Here is a 19629-nt window from a genome sequence, read left to right as displayed (position 1 = left end):
GTGAAGCAGGCCTTCATGGTTCAATTGCTGAAAAGAAACCACTACTAAAGGACACCAATAAGAAGAAGAAGAATTGCTTGGGCCAAGAAACAGAAATGGACATTAGACTGGTGGAAGTTTGTCCTTTGGTCTGGAGTCCAAATTTGAGATTTTTGGTTACAGCTGCTATGTCTTTGTGAGATGTGTTGTAGGTGAACGGATGATCTCCGCATGTGTATTTCCCACCATAAACCATGGAGGAGGAGGTGTTACGGTGTGGGGGCGCTTTGCTGGTGACACTGTCTGTGATTTATTTAGAATTTAAGGCACACTTAACCAGCATGGCTACCACAGCATTCTGCAGCTATTTGCCAGCCCATCTGGTTTGGGCTTAGTCCCACTATCATTTGTTTTTCAACACGACAATGACCCAACACATCTCCAGGCTGTGTTAGGGCTATTTGACCAAGAAGGAGAGTGATGGAGTGCTGCATCAGATGACCTGGCCTGTTCAAATAACTTGGACAACTGTTACTTTTGCCAAGACCCACCCCCACCGTGTGCAACTAAGTGCAACTTTTGAGTGGAAATTCAAATAATAGATTGTGCCTTTTAAAGCCAGGGTCTGCTCTTCTGGGACTGTATGTTGGTTATGATTAGATCTCAGTATATCCCTGTCCTGGTGGCAGCAGCAACAGCTTTTCCTGTCTAATCATGGGCACTATCCAACCGCTCCCTTCTGGGCCCCCTGCTCCACCTTGGGCTCTCCAGCATTCCTCTCTTATCCTTGCCTACAAGGCCCATCATTTAATGGGCCTCTGGCTGGTGACGGTGGATTGCTTGCCTGATTCTCCTCTGGGATTGATTCTGCCTCTATACTAGATCCAGCACTGGGAGGGTCAACCCAGTTCTAAAGCTAAAACAAAACATGGATGGCCCCTAATGTATAGGATTCAAAACCTCCCCCTCACTATTATGGCCATGTAATTTTAGCCTATGTTTGGAGAACATTCTGGCACAAAATGGCTGCCATGCATCACGCCGGTGGGTGTTACACAGTGGACAGGGCGAGATACCCCTAAACAATGTAATTCACTTTGGAACCTATTGAAAGGCGCTATATTACTTCAATCTATCATTATTACTCTTAAGTCTAATGAATCAGCACGGAACCTCTACACCTCTGTGTCACTGCATCCACTCGACCAGCGTGTGGATGCAGTGTGCGGTCTTGCATGTGTGTAATTGTGTGTGCCAGGAAGGAGCAGGTTGGTGTTTTTTTTCGCAGAGGGATTTGTCTGCTAACCAGACGAGGCCGTCACCAGAGGCACCTTATCCCTGGGCTCAGTGACCGAATTAGTGCCCCTAACCCATTTTAAACAGTGTCTTTAAGCTACAGACTTCTGGGTTGTACCATTTGGATACATTTCTTCTACATCCGTTGATACCAAACATTAGTCTGAGTGATTAATTTGGGCTGAACTAGAGCTGTGTGTGTTAGACAAGGTGAGGATCCCAAAGGGGCCCGGGGACAAGTCTTTCTACAAAATGGTCTTTAGAGTCCGTATGGTTTGAGCTTCAAACTATTAAAAGCCATCTATGAAAAGCTGAGAGACTCATGGTGTCTGTAATACTGTAATAAGCTCACATAGTCGCTATCACAAACTCCACACAGTTGTCACTGACTAGTTTGGTATTAATTTCCAACTGAGCAAACAATGTCTGTACTTGCAGCATTCATATAAATATTTTTTTATCTGTTATTTGCTTTGGTGGACCTTATTTTTTTGTGGACATTTGTCAATGAAACTCATTAACCTCTTACCTCTACCTGGGACGCTTGCGTCCCAACTAGAGCTCTGGAAATGCAAATGCGCTACGCTAAATGCTAATAGTATTAGTTAAAACTCAAAAGTTCATTAAAATACACATGCAGGGTATCAAATTAAAGCTACACTCGTTGTGAATCCAGGCAACAAGTCAGATTTTTAAAATGCTTTTCGGCGACAGCATGAGAAGCTATTATCTGATAGCATGCACCAATACACTACAACAGAAAAGCACAGCAGGGGACGTAAACAAAATAATTAGCATTTCGGCGTTACACAAACCGCACAATAAAATAGAAAACAGTCATTACCTTTCACCATCTTCTTTGTTGGCACTCCTAGATGTCCCATAAACACTATTGGGTCTTTATTTCGATTAAATCGGGCCATATAAAGCCAAGATATCGTTATATGTAGACTGTGTGATAAACGAAAAAAACAGCGATTTCACAACGTAACGTCATTTTTTAAAATTCAAAAAGTAGACGATAAACTTTCACAAAACACTTCGAAATACGTTTGTAATGCTACTTTAGGTATTAGTAAACGTTAATAAGCGATAAAAATCATCCGTAGGCGATGTACATATCATTAGCTGTCGTCTTGGAAAAAATTTCAGGAGAGAGCTCTTCCGGAATGATCTGGGCGGAGACCGGAGGTACGTCGTGCCCCTCTTTCGGTTCAACCAAGAATCAAAGAGGATTAAATTCACAAGATACTCGACTGCATGGGGATGCTGTGGGAGTTGAATGCTCGGTCTTATCTAATTCGGCTCACTGTTAACAATTGCTGGAAGTGGCGCAAGGATATTTATTTCCATTTTCTGTGATCAGGTTTTCCTGCGCTTTCCGATGTAACGCACGTTATGTAATAGCCACAGTCGTGATTTAACCAGTTTTAAAAACGTCCGAGGGTTTCCTATACACACATTCTAACCATATGAACGTACTATATTCCTGGCATGAGTAGCAGGGCGCTGAAATGTTGCGCGATTTTTAACAAAATGTTCAAAAAAGTAGAGGGTAGGAGCAACTAGTTAATGCAACTGTTTGTCATATTGTTTCATGTTTTACTTGTTGTCCTGAAAAGAAAATGGTAAAACACTTAATTGTGAGGCTAAATATAAGGACTGGACATGCAGATAAATGGAAATCTGATAAATGAAAAGCTGATTTTTGTTGGGCTCTCGGTACTGATATGGTTAAGTGGATTAGTCTCACTCCATCCAAAAAGGGAGAACAGCCCTCGCTTGCTCCCACAGGCAAGACCAAAGCACCCAGCCCGGTACATCTATACCCAAGAAGGCAGGCAAACGAATAAATAAACTGAGTACGGGCAATAGTTCTCCTCTCCCCTCCACTCTTTAATCTTGGGAGGAAATATGACAAATATGGACTGCTGTCATCCAATGGCTGCCTGTGCTGCAAATTTGGCCACATTGGGAAATGTCAATATGTGACTCTGCGAAATTAGGGAGGTTTTTCAAACGAGATTTGATGTTCCTCACCCCAAGCGTTCGACCCACCGCCCCGGCACCCAACTCCCGAAACGGGCAGTGGGCTTTCCTTGGGGAGCTAGGTTTATTCTTTGGCAGATTGTACCACCACTGAAAATGAATTCCACCTCTCATTTGCACACAATGGAGCCTTTAACTCCAAATACATTACCATAAATATTGGAGAGGTTTCATCCTTTTGTCGATTTTGATGAGTGGGTCTATGAGAGAAAAGCAAATATGTCCCCCGTTTTAGAATCCGCTGGGACCTGATACCTGAGGTAGTAGATTGAAATGTTCTGTGTCTACCAATGTGTTTGCTTAACCCCAATGTATCTATAATTTTACACTCTCACTTTCCTTCTCTCTTGCTCCCCCTCTCTCTTCTTTCTCTGTTTACTGTTAAAACTACAGAGTGTGTTTGGTGATGGCGAGAACACCAAGGTGCGGGTGTCGGAGCTGGAGGAGGAAGTGAGAACGCTGAAGAAGGTTAACAAGGACCTGTACGACTTCTCCACACAGCTCCTCACCAAGCCCAGCTAGAGAAGAGCCACCACCCCTGGCCACGGCTCCCCCATCCCACCAGCAGGGAACCTACTAGGGGGAGGGAAGACACTGCAAGCCCCCCCCCCCACTACAGACCGGTAGGCTAGGGAAATATAAGTTAGTGTGTGTCATTCATAGTGTTTGTTTTGTAAGGAAGAGTGTATGTTCAGCAGGACTTCAGGTGTTAAAGTTATACCATGGACCGCATTGCTTGTATCATGATCCCTCGCCATATTTAGGATAAAGGAGTTAATTTAACATGAAAGAAATGTGCTCACCTTGTTTGTGCGACATGTTCAATGTTAGCCACAGGCTACTTGCAGTAGTCAAGTGCAGCCAGATAGAGCGACATAATTGATCTTAGCGCTATATTGACGTCCCTTGACCTCAACTTTACAGCCCTGTTCCTTCACACTCATCACCACTGCCTATAAGGCCAAAAATCCCATCAGCCAAAAATCGGTGTAACAGTATCCAGTTACTGCCCTCTGACCTTTCATCCTTTTTGTAATCTGGCTAACCTCAGATTCCTGCATTATCCTCTCCTTTTTATTTGTATTTTTGTTTACCTCGGCTTGGCCACGTTCTACAGCATTCAACCAGATTGATTATAAGAATTTGTGTGACAAGGACATGATGTGCACCCAGGTGTGTTTGGCTTAGCATCGATGAGGCTGGTGTTAATTTCAGTCGCACAATTAGGTATGACCACCATGGTTCATAGGTCCCCTTCTGTCAAGCAAAACTGTTTTCCCATTAGCAATATGCACATACTCTTTGTTAACCTGTTTGGCTAAAAACAGCTCAAGGCAGGAATATCTCAAAGAAAATGGTGGTGTTAAAAAAACAATACGGAAGAGTAGAGGAATATGTTTGATTAACCCTGAGGAACTAGCCTGAAGACTGTGTACAGTTTTTCCGTGCCTGTAGCAATCATGGATTTGGTTGTGCAGTGCCCAGCAACACTATACAACTGCAGAATCAGTTTTCAGAATCCTCCAGAAATCGCTCTTCCGCTCATCACTGCTAATTCTCCACCCGGGGCACTAAATTAGACATAGAAATAGTGGTTGATTTTGGTCTTTTTCTCATTCGCCCGCTTTGATGAGATCAGGACAATGTGTGTGCCTCTTCGGTAGAGAAGAGGGAACTGATAAGGACAGCAGCCCTCCTGTCCAGAGAGAGCCATGGCTTTAGAACAGGGATTGGCAACTCTCCTTTTGTAGGCCTGTAGTTGTAAAAAATAATCTCAATTGGGGTCTCAATTTACTGTTAAGAGTCAGAATAGTCGAATACATAAAGTGCCATTTCAAAATGTGGTTTTGCATCAGCAGTTTTCCTCTTATGTCAGTCACTGACAGTCACACAATTAGCCTATGTCAGCTAACATTTTTCAGATTGGTAAATTAGTCCAGCCAGCCATATAAACATGTTCTAATCATAGTTGATTTAACAACTGGAGGGCCCCCCTTTGATTTTGTTAGTCATTCTAACTCAGATATCATATTATAAACTGCAAACATTTGTATAGCAACTATGGCAACGTGTAGAATTGCAGGAAATTGGCTGTAACTGCCCATTTTTCTTCGCTCCATGGCAAAATTAATAGAATTGCATTACATTGGGAAGTAATTGCTACGCCCCACGGCAAAATGTGTAGAATTGCAGGAAATTAACTCTAAAACTTCAATGTTTTGTCTCTGGTGTCAAGGGGGGCCTGCAAAAATATTTTGATTGCAAGGTAGGCAGGGACCCTTAACACAATTCCACTTAGGGCTCCCAAAAGGCTAAGGCCAGCTCTTGACTGCATGTGTGGGTATGGATGTGTGGGGTGGCGGGGGGCAGGCCAGGCCAGTGAGATGGCGCTTCTGATGGTTAGAAGAGTGAAGTGTTCAGTGTGGGGGATTAATTGTTTTGTTCCTCTAATAAAGACAAACAGACCAACTGGAATTGTACTTTTTTTGTGTTTTTGTATGCTTGTGTTTTTGTACCTTTCTGAAATCATGGGAAATAAAAACAAAATATGCACATTTGTTGTTACTTGGCCCTTTTTTGCGATTGACCCGCTGTGAAAGATTGGGAAACTATTACTCCTGTATGCTTAATACAAGGACACAACTATGGAAATAGCCTTGTGCTAAAATTAAATCATTGAATAATAATGTATATTCATCAAAATGGAAGAATATACATTTTTGTCAAGTGCATAGAAAAATCGAATGGAAAATTGTCTCGCTGAAGAAAGAACCCCATTTCAAAAAAGGTATTTTATCCTTCCTCTTGCAAATTAAGGTTTTTTACCTTAACATTCTGAAGGATGCTTATAGAATTATGAGTACCTGACACTCCCAGTGGAGAATGGACACTTAAAACACAGCAGTAAAGAAAGCCAGTAAACAAATGACCTCTAGATTAGAGATGAGACTTACATTCACTCCTAGTTCCTTACCTACAGTGCCTTCAGAAAGTACTCACACCCCTTTTTCCAGATTTTGTGTCACTGGCCTACACACAATACCCCATAATGGCAGTGGAATTATATATATTTGACAAATTAATACATTTAAAGCTGAAATGTCTTGAGTCAATAAGTATTCAACCCCTTTGTAATGGCAAGCCTAATAAGTTCAGAAGTAAACATTTGCTTAACAAGTCACATAACTTGCATGAATCTGTGTGCCATAATAGTGTTTAACATGCTTTTTTAATGACTACCTCAGCTCTGTACTCTGTACACACTTATAAGGTCCATCAATCGCACATGGAATTTCAAACACAAAGACCAGGGAGCAAAGAAGGGCACCGATTGGTAGAAATAAAAATGTAAAATTCAGACATTGAATATCTCTGAGGGTGGTGAAGTTATTAATTACACTTTGGATGGTGTATCAATACACCCAGTCACTACAAAGATACAAGCGTCCTTTCTAACTCAGTGGCCGGAGAGGAAGGAAACCGCTCAGGGATTTCACCATGAGGCCAATGGTGACTTTAAAACAGTTAGAGTTTAATGGATGTGATAGGAAAAAACTGATGGATCAACACCAATTATAGTTACCCCACAATATGAACCTAATTGACAGTGAAAAGAAGGAATCCTGTACATAATAAAAACATGCATCCTGTTTGCAATAAGGCACTAAAGTAAAACTGCAAAAAATGTAGCGAAGAAATTACATTCATGTACTGAATACAAAGTGTTATGTTTGGGACAAAGAACACATCACTGAGTAGCACTCTTCCTATTTTCAAACGTGGTGGTTGCATCATGTTATGGGTAAGCTTTTCATCAGCAAGGACTTCGTTTTTTACGATAAAAATAAATAGATCTAAGCACGGGGAAAACCTGGTTGTCTGCTTTCCACCAGACACTGGCAGATAAATTCTCCTTTCAGCAGAACAATAACTTAAAACACGAGGCCATATATACAGAAGTTGCCTTCTAAGATGACATTGAATGTTCCTGAGTGGCCCAGTTACAGCTTTTACTTAAACCAGCTTGAAAATCTATGGCAAGACTTGTGTATGTCTAGCAATGATCAACAACCAACTTGAAGAATTTTTAAAAAATCATAAAAATGGGCAAATATTGTACAATTCAGGTGTGCAAAGCTCTTAGACATATAATGTTTTCACTTTGTCATTATGGTGGAGATGTGTGAGAGAAAAAAAATAATACATTTTGAATTCACAAAATATGGAATAAGTCACGTGATATGAATACCTTCTGAAGGCACTTTCTGTGCACTTCAATTGAGTAACAAGGGAAGTAATTGACCCATTGACCTCGTGGCACTCTTTTCCATAATAGTCCATTGCCTGAATTGACAGAGACCAAACCACTTGAGTCAAGCTTGGCCAATCATTGTAAATGTGCCACATGTTGGGTGACTTCACTCACTGAGAATGGAGATGAGCATTTGGCCACTGTGAGCTGCCCTTTCTGCATGATTATATGTGACACTCCCATTTGAGTCAATGAGGGGCTTTGGGGATGTGAAATTAGGCTGATTTGCTGTGACCTCCCAGCTTGTTGCTGCTAGCGCTGGTGATAATCACAGCGGTGCTGCACTGGAATTTGATGAGCCAGATTCCTCTGCTTGGTGCTGTTTTTTGCTGGAATGTCCCCCTCTTCCACAGCTATCTTCAATTTCTTGGATTTTTCCTGTAATTTATCATTCTGGAAGATTCCAATTCTGCAGATACACAACAATAAATGAGCCAGGCATAAATACCAAACCTTTTGATTAGTGGTGTATGGAACCTGCTTCCTTCATGTAAGCACATGGGACAAGAATTTCTATCTAGCCGGTGTAACTCGATCCCCACCTGCTAATGTTTCATTTCGCACTATTATCCCTCTTGACTGTCTGCTCTGCTGCCTCCATATTGATTCGTTTTGTAGGACTTTCTCCAGGTAATTCAGTTTTTTTTAAACTTTTCTAGTAAACTGTGAGTAAATATGATGAGGAAATGTAGACTTGTACATTCAGCTCTTTTTCTTTGAAAAAAAGATTTACAGTGCCTTCGAAGTATTCACTCCCCTTCACCTTTTCCACATTTTGCTGTGTTGCAGCCTGAAATTAAAATGGATTAAATTGAGATGTTGTGTCACTGGCCTGTACACACTACCCCACAATGGTAGTGGAAATATGTTTATAGACATTTTTTTAAATTAATTAAAAATGAAAATCTGAAATGTTTTGAGTCAAGTATTCAACCCATTTGTTATGGCAAGCCTAAATAAGTGTTTAACAAGTTGCATGGACTCCCTCTGTGCAATAGTAGTGTTTAACATGATTTTTTAAGTGACTACCTCATCTCTGTACCCCATCACATACTTTTGTATATATTGTGTTTGTGGACACCCCTTCAAATTAGTGGATTCGGCTATTTCAGCCACACACTTGTTGACAAGTGTATAAAATCAAGCACACAGCCATTCAATCTCCATAGACAAACATTTGCAGTAGAATGGCCTTACTGAAGAGCTCAGTGGCCTTCAACGTGGACTATCATAGGATGCCACTTTTTCAACAAGTCAGTTTGTCACATTTCTGCTCTGCTAGAGCTGTCCCGGTCAGCTGGAAGTGTTATTATTCTGAAGTGGAAACGTCTAGGAGCAACAACGGCTCAGCCACGAAGTGGTAGGCCACGCAAGCTCACAAAACGGGACCGCCGAGTGCAGAAGCGCATAGCGAGTAAAAATTGTCTGTCCTCGGTTGCAACACTCAGTACAGAGTTCCAAACTGCCTCTGGAAGCAGTCAGCACAATAACTGTTCATCGGGAGCTTCATGAAATGGGTTTCCATGGCCGAGCAGCCGCACACAAGACTAAGATCACCATGTGCAATGCCAAGTGTCGGCTGGAGTGGTGTAATGCCCATTGCCGTTGGACTCTGGAGCAGTTGAAACGTGTTCTATGGAGTGATGAATCACGCTTCACCATCTGGCAGTACGACGGACTAATCTGAGTTTGGTGGTAGCCAGGAGAACACTACCTGCCCCAATACATAGTGCCAACTGTAAAGTTTGGTGGAGGAGGAATAATCTGGGGCTGTTATTGATGGGTTGGGGCCAGGCCTCTTAGTTCCAGTGAAGGGAAATCTTAATGCTACCGCATACAATGACATTCTAGAATATTCTGCGCTTCCAATTTTGTGGCAACAGTTTGGGGAAGGTGCTTTCCTGTTTCAGCATGATAATGCCCCCATGCACAAAGCAAGGTCCACACAGAAATGGTTTGTTGAGATCGGTGTGAAAGAACTTGACTGGCCTGCACAGAGCCCTGACCTCAACCCCATCGAACACCTTTGGAATTAATTGGAACAGCGACTGCGAGCCAGGCCTAATCGCCCAACCTCAGTGCCCAACCTCATTAATGCTCTTGTGGCTGAATGGAAGCAAGTCCCTACAGAAATATTCCAAATCTATATTAATGCCCATGATTTTGGAATGAGATGTTCGACGAGCAGGTGTCCACACACTTTTGGTCATGTAGTGTATTTAATTTTCAATAAATTTGCAAAAAAATCGAATCCGTTTTGAAATCAGGATGTAACACAACAAAATGTTGAATAAGTCAAGAGGTATGAATATTTTCTGAAGGCACTGTAGAGCCTGCTTGAGGCAGCTGTTATTATTTGCTATTGTTTTCTGCAATCAGTCCTCCCTCCCACTCTCTTTCATGCTTGGCTGAGTCTAGCTAGCACCTCAGCCACAAGTGACCCTTATCCTTGTCTTGGTCAGGCTGGTAAAACATGATGGAAAGTGCCTTCTTGATTGAGTTGTTCATATCCATCACAATAAAATGGGGTATTTGAGAAGAATACCTAATGTGGGTTTTCTCTAATCGATTCTCACATTGGAGTAGGGACGATAAAACAATGTTTCATTACGATTCCATTCTGTGCAAATGACCATTTGTGGGAAAATCAATAAGGAATGATTATTTTTAATCCTCTGGAGAGGTGAGAGGTGGGCGAGAAGGAGGATGAGGGGGCTGAATGTGAAGCTCATTCGGGTCGATGGTCGTTAGCTGTAATAGAAGCATTCCATATCACCTGAACTAACAGAGGAGTGAACTTCATTATCTTGTTTTATGGGGGTGTGTATGTTCACACCAGCTTAACACATCAAGCCATCGTGGTACAAAACGAAATTGATTGTGGAGTGCAAAGCCAATTCAGCCTTTATGTAACGCAATCAAACCCATGTTTGCCATGTCAATGCCTAATGGATGTCTTTGCATGTAAAGGACGGAAGTCCCTGTATTATGAAGCTTCTGTCCAATACAAATGCAGAATATATCAAAGTTACCATTCTTGCCACCTGACTAAAGCAGTAGACGAAATCATTTAAAAAAATAAGTCAATACATTGAATATGAAACCACCTAATGAGGCAGAGAGAGCGAGAGAGGCCTTGCTTCGGGCTCCAATAAAGGGATCTGCTCCTCTTCTTCAACCTTGTTTAATCTCCATATTCCTGCAGAAGAGAGGATGTAATGAGATGAAACTCATTACCTTTTATCTGTGCCAGTGGAGTATCCCAGTGAGATGCCGCCATTGAAGAAGAGAAAAAAAAGGGGGGCAAGAAATTGAACACAACAGAGCGAGGTGCCGTGAGGACAGTGCCCGGATACTCAATAGTGGATCTTCAGTTCCCTCCCCTTACTTTTTTAAGGATGGTCCTCCAGTGGATTTGTGAAGCAAGCAGCAAAAACGCAGGAATGTCAACATGATAAGTATATATTGGGATATTGCAATGATATTTTGTCCCATTTCGGGGCGAATCACACCGGATCAAATAAAAACACCTGAATGAAACTCCCATCTTTGCGACTGTTTATCCTTCGAAGACTTGAGCAATTAAAGCCCTCCTGTGTTGCGAAGGCTGCACTCACCAAAACCCCAGCTGCTAGCACTTAGCGCGCTTTAGAGATATACAAACAAATGAGGGAAAATAGAATCTGTTCCCAGAGAAGAAATCAAGATTCATTAGCCAGATGCTATGGAGCCGATTTTTCAGCACTGAGGGGAAAAAATGTGCCATTTTAAGTGTGACATCCTTCTGCGCTTCTCACTGTTCTAAACAAGCCTTTCTTCTGGGACTGTTGTGCACTTGGTCACCTCACCACAAGAGGTGACCAAGTGCAAGGGCAGCCGAGCGGAAATGGAGGAAAACTCGCCTCCCTGCGGACCTGGCATCCTTTCACTCCCTCCTCTCTACATTTTCCTCCTCTGTCTCTGCTGCTAAAGCCACTTTCTACCACTCTAAATTCCAAGCATCTGCCTCTAACCCTAGGAAGCTCTTTGCCACCTTCTCCTCCCTCTTGAATCCTCCTCCCCTCCCCCCTCCTCCCTCTCTGCAGATGACTTCGTCAACCATTTTGAAAAGAAGGTCGACGACATCCGATCCTCGTTTGCTAAGTCAAACGACACCGCTGGTTCTGCTCACACTGCCCTACCCTGTGCTCTGACCTCTTTCTCCCCTCTCTCTCCAGATGACATCTCGCGTCTTGTGACGGCCGGCCGCCCAACAACCTGCCCGCTTGACCCTATCCCCTCCTCTCTTCTCCAGACCATCTCCGGTGACCTTCTCCCTTACCTCACCTTGCTCATCAACTCATCCCTGACCGCTGGCTACGTCCCTCCCGTCTTCAAGAGAGCGAGAGTTGCACCCCTTCTGAAAAAACCTACACTCGATCCCTCCGATGTCAACAACTACAGACCAGTATCCCTTCTTTCTTTTCTCTCCAAAACTCTTGAACGTGCCGTCCTTGGCCAGCTCTCCCGCTATCTCTCTCAGAATGACCTTCTTGATCCAAATCAGTCAGGTTTCAAGACTAGTCATTCAACTGAGACTGCTCTTCTCTGTATCACGGAGGCGCTCCGCACTGCTAAAGCTAACTCTCTCTCCTCTGCTCTCATCCTTCTAGACCTATCGGCTGCCTTCGATACTGTGAACCATCAGATCCTCCTCTCCACCCTCTCCGAGTTGGGCATCTCCGGCGCGGCCCACGCTTGGATTGCGTCCTACCTGACAGGTCGCTCCTACCAGGTGGCGTGGCGAGAATCCGTCTCCTCACCACGTGCTCTCACCACTGGTGTCCCCAGGGCTCTGTTCTAGGCCCTCTCCTATTCTCGCTATACACCAAGTCACTTGGCTCTGTCATAACCTCACATGGTCTCTCCTATCATTGCTATGCAGACGACACACAATTAATCTTCTCCTTTCCCCCTTCTGACGACCAGGTGGCGAATCGCATCTCTGCATGTCTGGCAGACATATCAGTGTGGATGACGGATCATCACCTCAAGCTGAACCTCGGCAAGACGGAGCTGCTCTTCCTCCCGGGAAGGACTGCCCGTTCCATGATCTCGCCATCACGGTTGACAACTCCATTGTGTCCTCGTCCCAGAGCGCTAAGAACCTTGGCGTGATCCTGGACAACACCCTGTCGTTCTCAAATAACATCAAGGCGGTGGCCCGTTCCTGTAGGTTCATGCTCTACAACATCCGCAGAGTACGACCCTGCCTCACACAGGAAGCGGCGCAGGTCCTAATCCAGGCACTTGTCATCTCCCGTCTGGATTACTGCAACTCGCTGTTGGCTGGGCTCCCTGCCTGTGCCATTAAACCCCTACAACTCATCCAGAACGCCGCAGCCCGTCTGGTGTTCAACCTTCCCAAGTTCTCTCACGTCACCCCGCTCCTCCGCTCTCTCCACTGGCTTCCAGTTGAAGCTCGCATCCGCTACAAGACCATGGTGCTTGCCTACGGAGCTGTGAGGGGAACGGCACCTCAGTACCTCCAGGCTCTGATCAGGCCCTACACCCAAACAAGGGCACTGCGTTCATCCACCTCTGGCCTGCTCGCCTCCCTACCACTGAGGAAGTACAGTTCCCGCTCAGCCCAGTCAAAACTGTTAGCTGCTCTGGCCCCCCAATGGTGGAACAAACTCCCTCACGACGCCAGGACAGCGGAGTCAATCACCACCTTCCGGAGACACCTGAAACCCCACCACTTTAAGGAATACCTAGGATAGGATAAAGTAATCCTTCTCACCCCCCCCTTAAAAGACCTAGATGCACTATTGTAAAGTGGCTGTTCCACTGGATGTCATAAGGTGAAAGCACCAATTTGTAAGTCGCTCTGGATAAGAGCGTCTGCTAAATGACTTAAATGTAATGTAAATGTAAGATTCCTCTTGCTTTACACTTGGTTAAACAAACTGTTTATAGCGAAGCCGTCCGTGCTGTTTCACTTAATTGAGGGGTAATTGTTCCCAAGTGTAAGGCCTCGTTAAAACATCTCAGGGAAAGGAAACACCTGTTGTGTTTCCCAGCTTTGTATACTGACTCCCTACTGTAGTAGGTTTGAAAGAACTCTATCTTAGTCTGTGATAAACTGCTCTCCTAGAGAAACCTGAGCCTTTGCCCTGAAAGACGGAACCAAAGAACGAATGTATTTATGCGAGACAGTGGTCGCCAACCTTTCCTGAGTCAAGATCACTTTCACAGTCAAACAGTAAGCTGAGATCTACTGCTCAGATTTTTTTAAACATGACTTAAATTGTTTTACATTAACTTAATAAAAACTGTTCTGTACAAATGAAGTTTGTGCATTAGGCCTAATACATTATCACAGCATATTGGTTATATGCCTGGTGTGCCAATATTGTTAATCTCAGAACATATTGCAAAACTCAAGCTTTAATTACAAAATAAATTGGTGTAGCACTTGTGAGGCACAGCTAACCATATATTGAAATACTTTGCAAATAATTAGCTTTTTTATATTACTGGACTGATGGTACCTGCATCTGATGGTCATGTTGCTTTCAAGACAACTGGGAACCCAAAATGACCTTTTAATGGCGTCAGACTGAGGCTCTGCATCTGTCCTCGTGCTCCTAGACCTTACTGCTGCTTTTGATACCATCGATCACCACATTCTTTTGGAGAGATTGGAAACCCAAATTGGTCTACACTGACAAGTTCTGGTCTGTTTTAGATCTTTTCTGTCGGAAAGATATGTTTGTCTCTGTGGATGGTTTGTCCTCTGACAAATCAACTGTAAATGTCCTCAAGGTTCCGTTTTAGGACCACTATTGTTTTCACTATATATTTTACCTCTTGGGGATGTCATTTGAAAACATAATGTTAACTTTCACTGCCATGCGGATGACACACAGCTGTGCATTTCGATGAAACATGGTGAAGCCCCTAAATTTCCCTCGCTGGAAGCCTGTGTTTCAGACATAAGGAAGTGGATGGCTGCAAACTTTTTTTCTTTTAAACTCGGACAAAACAGAGATGCTTGTTCTAGGTCCCAAGAAACAAAAACATCTTCTGTTGAATCTGACAGTTATGATGGTTGTACAGTCGTCTCAAATAAAACTGTGAAAGACCTCGGCGTTATTCTGGACACTGATCTCTCTTTTGATGAACATATCAAGACTGTTTCAAGGACAGCTTTTTTCCATCTACGTAACGTTTCAAAAATCAGAAGTTTTCTGTCCAAAAATGATGCAGAAACATGAATCCATGCTTTTGTCACTTCTAGGTTAGACTACTGCAATGCTCTACTTTCCGGCTACCCGGATAAAGCACAAAATAAACTTCAGTTAGTGCGAAATACGGCTGCTAGAATCCTGACTAGAACCAAAAAATTGGATCATATTACTCCAGTGCTAGCCTCCCTACACTGGCTTCCTGTTAAGGCAAGGACTGATTTTAAGGTTTACTGCTAACCTACAAAGCATTACATGGGCTTGCTCCTACCTATCTTTCCGATTTGGTCCTGCCGTACATACCTACACGTACAGTACGATCGCAAGACGCAGGCCTCCTAATTGTCCCTAAAATTTCTAAGCAAACAGCTGGAGGCAGGGCTTTCTCCTATAGAGCTCAATTTTTATGGAATGGTCTGCCTACCCATGTGAGAGACGCAGACTCGGTCTCAACCTTTAAGTCTTTATTGAAGACTCATCTCTTTAGTAGGTCCTATGATTGAGTGTAGTCTGGCCCAGGAGTGTGAAGGTGAACGGAAAGACACTGGAGCAACGAACCACCCTTGCTGTCTCTGCCTGACTAGTTTCCATCTCTCCACTGGGATTCTCTGCCTCTAACCCTAACAGGGGCTGAATCACTGGCCTACTGGTGCTCTTCCATGTCGTCCCTAAGAGTGGTGCGTCACTTGAGTGGGTTGAGTCACTGACGTGATCTTCCTGTCTGGGTTGGCGCCCCCCCTTGGGTTGTGCCGTGGCGGAGATCTTTGTGGGCTATACTCGGCCTTGTCTCAGGATGGTAAGTTGGTAGTTGAAGATATCCCTCTAGTGGTGTGGGGGCTGGGCTTTGGCAAAGTGGGTGGGGTTACATCCTGCCTGTTTGGCCCTGTCCGGGGGTATCATCGGATGGGGCCACAGTGTCTCCTGACCCCTCCTGTCTCACCCTCCATTATTTATGCTGCAGTAGTTTATGTGTAGGGGGGCTAGGGTTAGTCTGTTATATCTGGAGTATTTATCCTGTCTTATCCAGTGTCCTGTGTGAATTTACGTATGCTCTCTCTAATTCTCTCTTTCTTTCTGTCTCTCTGTCGGAGGACCTGAGCTCTAGGACCATGCCACAGGACTACCTGGCATGATGACTCCTTGCTGTCCCCAGTCGACCTGGCCGTGCTGCTGCTCCAGTTTCAACTGTTGTGCCTGCGGCTATGGAACCCTGACCTGTTCACCAGACCTGCTGTTTTCAACTCTCTAGAGACAGCAGGAGCGGTAGAGATACTCTCAATGATCAGCTATGAAAAGCCAACTGACATTTACTCCTGAGGTGCTGACCTGTTGCACCCTCGACAACTACTGTGATTATTATTATTTGACCATGCTGGTCATTTATGAACATTTGAACATCTTGGCCATGTTCTGTTATAATCTCCACCCGGCACAGCCAGAGGAGGACTGGCCACCCCTCATAGCCTGGTTCCTCTCTAGGTTTCTTCCTAGGTTTTGGCCTTTCTAAGGAGTTTTTCCAAGCCACCGTGCTTCTACACCTGCATTGCATGCTGTTTGGGGTTTTAGGGCTGGGTTTCTGTATAGCACTTTGAGATATCAGCTGATGTAAGAAGGGCTATATAAATACATTTGATTTGATTTTGAACACGGCATTAAACGCTCTACATGGTCAATCTGACATCTGAGGTGGCTGTACAGCATTTACTGTGATGCAGCCTCCACAAACTTCAGGGCTTTCATACTTCTTGTACCTAGCGGAGCAGAGCTATTGTGAAGGATGTTGTGAGTTTGTGTTTATACAGGACCTACCGCCCGACCTACCGTCAACCAATCATGTCAATGCGAAGCTATCCGGAGCCCTCCACATTGTTACAAAATATGAGAGGAGCACTGCGATGTGGTACGGAGCTTGATTTGGCCTCTGCATGTCTCCAGAGGCTTCGCAATTGCGTCACGACCACATTTTTGGATCAAGCTTAAGTTGGCTTAGCAGAGGGAGGGAGAGCGCAGCAAAGGGTCGACCTCTCACGGTCCCTGCTCTCTCCTTCTTTTCCTCTGGTGAGACTGACCAGAGAGAAGGGACACCGTCTTCTACCTAATGGCGAAACTCGACTCGCACCGCATCTGCCTCGGGCACAAATTCATGTTGTTCCTATGACCAGAGAAAGTGAAATATTCCCCCATATGAAAATAGACACAACGAGCTGCTAGTATAATGAAAAAGCAGGGCTATCGATACACTGGGCTACTCATTCATTGCAGCTGCAGCGCGAGTGAAAGTAGAGATGCTCCTTTTATGTTTTGTAATAGTGTTCAATAAAACGTGTGACAGTTCGGAATATATATTTTTTTAAACATGAACTCACTCATAAAACCACAGCGTTTTGCTGTATTCTTTGACAGTCATGGTTTTAAAAGTGATTACATCTTACATAGGCTAGTATCACACTTTGCTGTGGCCTGGGTTGTGGAATCTCTGTAGGCACGGTGATTTGAGATATCCAATTGACCAGCACAGTAGGCACACTGGCTTTAGCCACAGATCTCCTGGTCTGCCGGTTAAGCGGAAATGGTCTTTTAAGACAAATTAAATGGTTCCAAATAGGAACACTGCTTACCCGGTGCGCAGGGCTTCTGAATCAAGTGCACCTATCGCCAACAGCGCAACATTAATAAAAAATGTAAAAGGAGTGCAAGCCTTTATTACAGCCTTTATTGTTGGCTTTTCTACAGATATGTTGTTTGGTGATCGACTAGGAATGCCTTGACGATTGACAACTCGATCGCGATCGACCGGTTGGTGACCACTGATGTACAGTGATGCCAATTTAGCAATATTGTTGCTAGATTTAGCAACTTTTCAGACTACCCTGGCATCTTTTTTTTCCAAACAGCACCTAGCAACAAATGTAGCTACTTTTAAAAATGTATTTGGAACTTTTAGCAACTTTTGAAAAGTGACTCAAACGCTAAAATCCACAAATTTTCCCTCTAAATGACACAAAAACGATTTTCTCTGTCACACACTCAGTCACGACACACGTGCCTGGCTGCAAAAGTGCGTTGTGAGTGACGTCAGCAGCAGGCGCTCAGCTCGTGCACAGGCAGCAGCAGACCAGCAGCAATTTCAGCAAATTGCAAATCATTGTTGGCTGATTGCAGCAGCACGGGTTCGACGAGCCAAACCCAATGAATATAGTTGGTCACGAATGTTTGATCTTGAACAGAACTTACAACATCAATCAACATGCCTCAATCAAAAATGTACAGCCAGAAGTACAGAAAAGAGTGGGAGTCTGTACCTGAACAAATGTCAAATCATATTTTTTGCAGAGATGGCCTGTCAATTTGAGTAACGTTATTGTGTATTCTACGTAGTGACGCAGTTTTACGTTATCACGCAATGACATCACAATGTCATTTAGCAACTTTTAGCAACAAATCAACCCGCCTCTAGCAACTTACCCTGAAAATTAGTTGGCAGCACTGCTGATGTAAGACCACTGAATTTTGGAATTCAGTTACCGTATGAGAAAAGAGAGGCTAGAAGTGTGCAACAACAGACCTTGGCAATACTTTCTGTCCTGGTCCCATTAGTAATGAATTGATTTGTTAGTTTGTAAAGGAAACAAATTTATTTGTGACTTCTACATTGTTTGACAAGGTATAATGGTTGTCTACCTGGAGAAAGGACAAGTTGTCAGGGATGTAGTTCAATTTTCTCACGTCACTTATGAGAGCTTTTAGTTTTCAGGTGTCTGTTACGACATTTTGAGGCACTGCTTTGGAGAGCAATGCAGTGTACTTTTATAGTATGGTATAAATTATTCATAAGAAAAGAGACACCACCACCATGACATTGTATGGAGGACGATGTACTGATGTATTCTAGCTTCTAGACATCTTGTTTTGACGATGATGATCCATCTCAACAAATTCAACCAAACATCTGGCTTTAGAGACAGAGAAAATAAACCAATATTAGGCTTTGTTTAATGGCAGCATTTAAGTTAGTCCCCACCCCCGAGGGAATCAACTGCATGCCTCTGCTGCATCCTTCCCCTGCGAGGTCCACTCGTAATGAGGCAAATAAAAAAACAGGAGGGAAGCGTCTGGAGGATCCGCGTCTGTGAATCTACAGCCTTGAGCCCTGGCAGCTCCAGTCCACGGGAAGCAAGCATTGAAAACCTCGCTGAGGAGATGGGAGGAAGGAAGGCGGGGGGGGGGCGAGGAAGACGGAACTGCTTTTTTTTCCAGGGGGAAAAACCTGAGAAGACTGGATGTCTCTGCTAGTTTTAGGTGTCAAAACCCAGTGTGTGCAGCGGAGAGAAGAAGACAAGACATTGAGCTATGCTGTACGCTCATGTTGCACCTAAAACAAGAGATTCTCATGAACTGAATTCTGGGTGAATGACTGAAGCCTTACCCAGTGGCAGTCTAAAGAAATTGATCTCCAGGCGAGAGGAGGATTCTCATGAGCTGAACTCGGTATGGTCCCTTCTACTTCCCCCTCCATCCCCTTCATCATTCGGACATGCACTCTCACACTCTGACACTTCACCTGTTCTTGGAAAACCAGTTCCAGTAGGGAGTGTGTCCAATCAAATCAAATGGTATTTGTCACATGGTCCGAATACAACAGGTGTAGTGAAATGCAGTGAAATGCTCACACCTTGTCTAGCCATGGAGTCTTCAGTGCCGTATAGCACCCCCAAACTGTCACTCTTAGTAGTAATGTATGTGTCAGTGAAGAAGTATCAAAAG

The 19629-nt window shown here is 43.9% G+C and overlaps 1 protein-coding gene across 1 annotated transcript in view; it reads left to right on the top strand.

Annotated features, from left to right (window-relative positions):
* Positions 1–5879, top strand: part of wdr18 (WD repeat domain 18) — a 93675-nt gene extending 87796 nt beyond the window's left edge. The window contains exon 10 of the mRNA XM_029632214.2: positions 3718–5879. Within this exon, the coding sequence (XP_029488074.1) occupies positions 3718–3846 (129 nt within the window). The 3' untranslated portion in view covers positions 3847–5879. The remainder of the gene's footprint in view (positions 1–3717) is intronic.
* Positions 5880–19629: the final 13750 nt, after the last annotated feature.

This window comes from Oncorhynchus nerka, linkage group LG24 (assembly GCF_034236695.1).
Source record: "Oncorhynchus nerka isolate Pitt River linkage group LG24, Oner_Uvic_2.0, whole genome shotgun sequence".
NCBI lineage: Eukaryota > Metazoa > Chordata > Actinopteri > Salmoniformes > Salmonidae > Oncorhynchus > Oncorhynchus nerka.
This window is presented reverse-complemented; position numbering and strand designations above follow the sequence as displayed.